General features: G+C 56.5%; 1 protein-coding gene across 1 annotated transcript in view; it reads left to right on the top strand.

The window, feature by feature from the left end:
• Positions 1-3023, top strand: part of ATP2A1 (ATPase sarcoplasmic/endoplasmic reticulum Ca2+ transporting 1) — a 16336-nt gene continuing 13313 nt past the window's right edge. Inside the window, exons 1-3 of the mRNA XM_006914054.3 lie at positions 1-986; positions 1256-1273; positions 1672-1754. Coding sequence (XP_006914116.1) covers positions 869-986; positions 1256-1273; positions 1672-1754 — 219 coding nt within the window. The 5' untranslated portion in view covers positions 1-868. The remainder of the gene's footprint in view (positions 987-1255; positions 1274-1671; positions 1755-3023) is intronic.

The raw sequence follows: 3023 nt of genomic DNA, 5'->3' as shown, positions 1-3023 counted from the left end.
CAGGCAGTCCTGGCTTTGCTCACTAGGGCCTGGACACTAAATCCCTTGTTGATGGCTGTAGCAACCCCTCCCTAGGGTAGGGTTACCATCCTCTACCCTGTCCCCTTGACCCTCTCCCCTCCCTGCTTCCTCTGGTCCCTCTAGAGCTACTTCCTTTGGCCCACAAAAGATGTTCTCCCCCTCTTCAATCCCCTGAAGGTTGGAGTATCTCTGCTGCCCTTTCAGCAAACTAGGTGAGGAAGGAGACTGGCAGTAGAAACAAGTTTAGGGTGGATGAGGTGGGAAGAGGGGTTGTGAGGAAGGTGAAAGGTAAAGAAGGGCTGAGAGTAGAAGTGGGCTCGAGAGAAGAACTGGAGGGATGAGTCTGGAATAGGAAATAGGAAATTCAGTGCAACTGAGAAAGCCTGGGCAACTGGGGAAGGGGTCAGTAGCAGAAGACAGACAGTGAAGTCTCTCCCTGCCCCCACCCCTTCCCTGGGGCTGGGGCCACCTTAACTTCCCTTATGAGTGACATCTCAGGCTGCAGCCCCACTGTTCCCCCTCTGTCAGCAGAAATACCTCTCTCTTCTGACCCCTCCTGCTGGAGTCTCGGCCAGCCAATCCCTGATCTGGGGGAGGGGGGAGTGTGGCCCCCCCCTCACTCCCTCATAAGGACCAACTGGGGACTGGGCGGGGGGGTGGCCGGCTGCTGCAAGTGGGACTGGGATCAGAGCTTCGTGGAGGGAAGAAAGCCCTGGGGGCGGGGACAGGAGAGAAAAAGGAAGAAACCCAGACAAACAGGCAGGTGGACACACTGAGGAAGGCCCCCTACGCGTGAGAACTCCGCAGAAGGAACACACCGCCCCCTGGCCTCCAGGAAGGGAGCACAATGGAGGCTGCACACTCCAAGACCACAGAAGAATGTTTGGCCTATTTTGGGGTGAGTGAGAATACAGGCCTCACCTTGGACCAAGTTAAGCGGCAATTGGAGAAATACGGCCCCAATGGTAAGTGTCCCTTGGAAGAAAAGCTGCTGATGCCCTCCTGCACACCCCCAGCACACACACACACTGGAGCTTCCCCAGGGTGTTGGGGAAGAGCTGGGCCATGGTCCAACGACTGCAGGAGGGAAGAGGACTGAGAAGACAGGGTCCCTAAGACCTGCAGTTTGGGGAGGCTTTGTGGGATGACCTTGGAGAACCTCAGAGTCCTGATGCGCGGGGCATTAGACTGAACCCCAAATGAATTTGTCCTTTTCTTCTTTTTCCCTCGGCAGAGCTCCCTGCTGAGGAAGGTAAGTTACTGCAATCCCTGAGCTGTCATAGGGGACCCCCCATCACCTCTGTGCCCCACTCCATTCTCCTCGCCTTTTCCCTACTGACTCCTGGGGCAAATATCCCTCCCCAAAAGTTAGAGTCTGGCTGGGGGAAGAAGTTTCCAGGCACTTTCTCCTTGAGGCATCCAGCCCTTGAACAAGTGCCCACCACTTTGAAGAGCCTGTTTTTGGAGTCCTGGCAAGCTCCCTCAGCCCTTCTCAGCACCAAGTAGCCTACCCATCACCCCAGAACCTTCCTGCTCCAGGCTGGAAGTCAAGGCACTCTCAGTCCCTGGACCCCAGCTTGCACCTGGAGCCCCAGCTGTTCATCCACTGGAGCTTAACCCCGGGGCCCTCCCCTTGCCTCTTTCCCCCAGGGAAGTCCCTGTGGGAGTTGGTGATTGAACAGTTTGAAGACCTCCTGGTACGGATCCTTCTCCTGGCCGCCTGCATTTCCTTTGTAAGTGTGCGAGAGCATCTGGGGGCTGGCTGGGGTGTGGGATGGGGCACCTGGAGAGTGCTGGGCAGGGCGGGCTCCGAATCATAGGCTCCTGTCGTCCGAGCCCTCAGCATCCTATTCTACAGACCAGAATCGAGGGGGTTCTGGGATGGGTTGCTCATTTGCATTCTCCTCTGTCCTCCTCTACACCCCACAGGCCGGTTTTATTTTAAGCTTTAAGGGTATTCACAGCCAAAACACTGAAGCTAAGCCATCCCCCGAAGCTTCCAGGCCTTCAAGCGCTCGGGTTACCCCTGAGCGCAGGGCTCCCCAGCTCAGACACTGCTGCCACTCTGGGCCACCACTAGACCCTGCATACCGAAGTGCAGGAACCACTCCACCAATCCCGGAGCATCTTCGTGCCCCTGCCCCGCCCCTCTGGTGCTGATTGGCCAAGGCAAAGACTCCCTTCTAGAGGCAGGAAAGAGCTGCTGGTGCCAGGTGACTCCAAACGCTCCTGAAGTCCCAGACCTCTCACCTGTCTGTCCTTGCCTCCCCAGTGGGGCTGGAACTCCTGGGATCCCTCTCCTCACCATCTTGGCCTGACCTTCCACTTCTTCGCACTCCCTGGGCCCCTCACGGCCTAAGGGCTGCCCCCACCCCTTCCTCAAGATCCTACCACCCCTCCTGCCCAGAGCTTCCCTCAGCACCCACTGTCCCAGCAGTCCATCCTGAACTTTGAAATTTCTCCCTTAACGTCTTAGTCCTGCTGGAAGACAAGACTCGAGGCAAACAAGTCTCTCTGTCCCCTGTTCTTGTTAATGGAGGCCCCATGGGCCCCTAAAGGCAGAGCCTCACTTCTCCCTTCTCAGATTTGCTCCTTGACATTTGCCTGCGACTGTTGCTTTTGCCTGGCACAGGCAACAGCTGGGGTGGGGTGTGTACAGGAGGTCCCGTAACACTATCCCCCCCATCCTGTTCCCTCATGAAATTAGATCTTCTCTGCCTTGGGCTGTGTGTGTGTGTGTGTGTGTGTGTGTGATTTGAGAGAGAGAGTGTGTGTGTGTGTGTGTGTGTGTGTGTGTAAGCGGGGGAGGCTATGGGTGGGCCAGGCGCCTGCAGGGACCACAGGGTTTTCCTACTGAGTTGTCTCCCCAGTGGATGTAGCCTGGAGGCAGTTAGCCTGGGTGTCCTCTGAGCTTCATTTACAAGCCAAGGACTGTCAGGAAAACCTGAAAGCATTCTTAGATAATCCTTGAGTTCAGGAAAACCTGAAAGCATTCTTAGATG

The sequence above is a fragment of the Pteropus alecto genome, unplaced genomic scaffold (assembly GCF_000325575.1).
Source record: "Pteropus alecto unplaced genomic scaffold, ASM32557v1 scaffold44, whole genome shotgun sequence".
Classification (NCBI taxonomy): Eukaryota; Metazoa; Chordata; class Mammalia; order Chiroptera; family Pteropodidae; genus Pteropus; species Pteropus alecto.
Note: the sequence above shows the minus strand (reverse complement) of the source record. Positions and strands in the feature narration are given on the sequence as shown.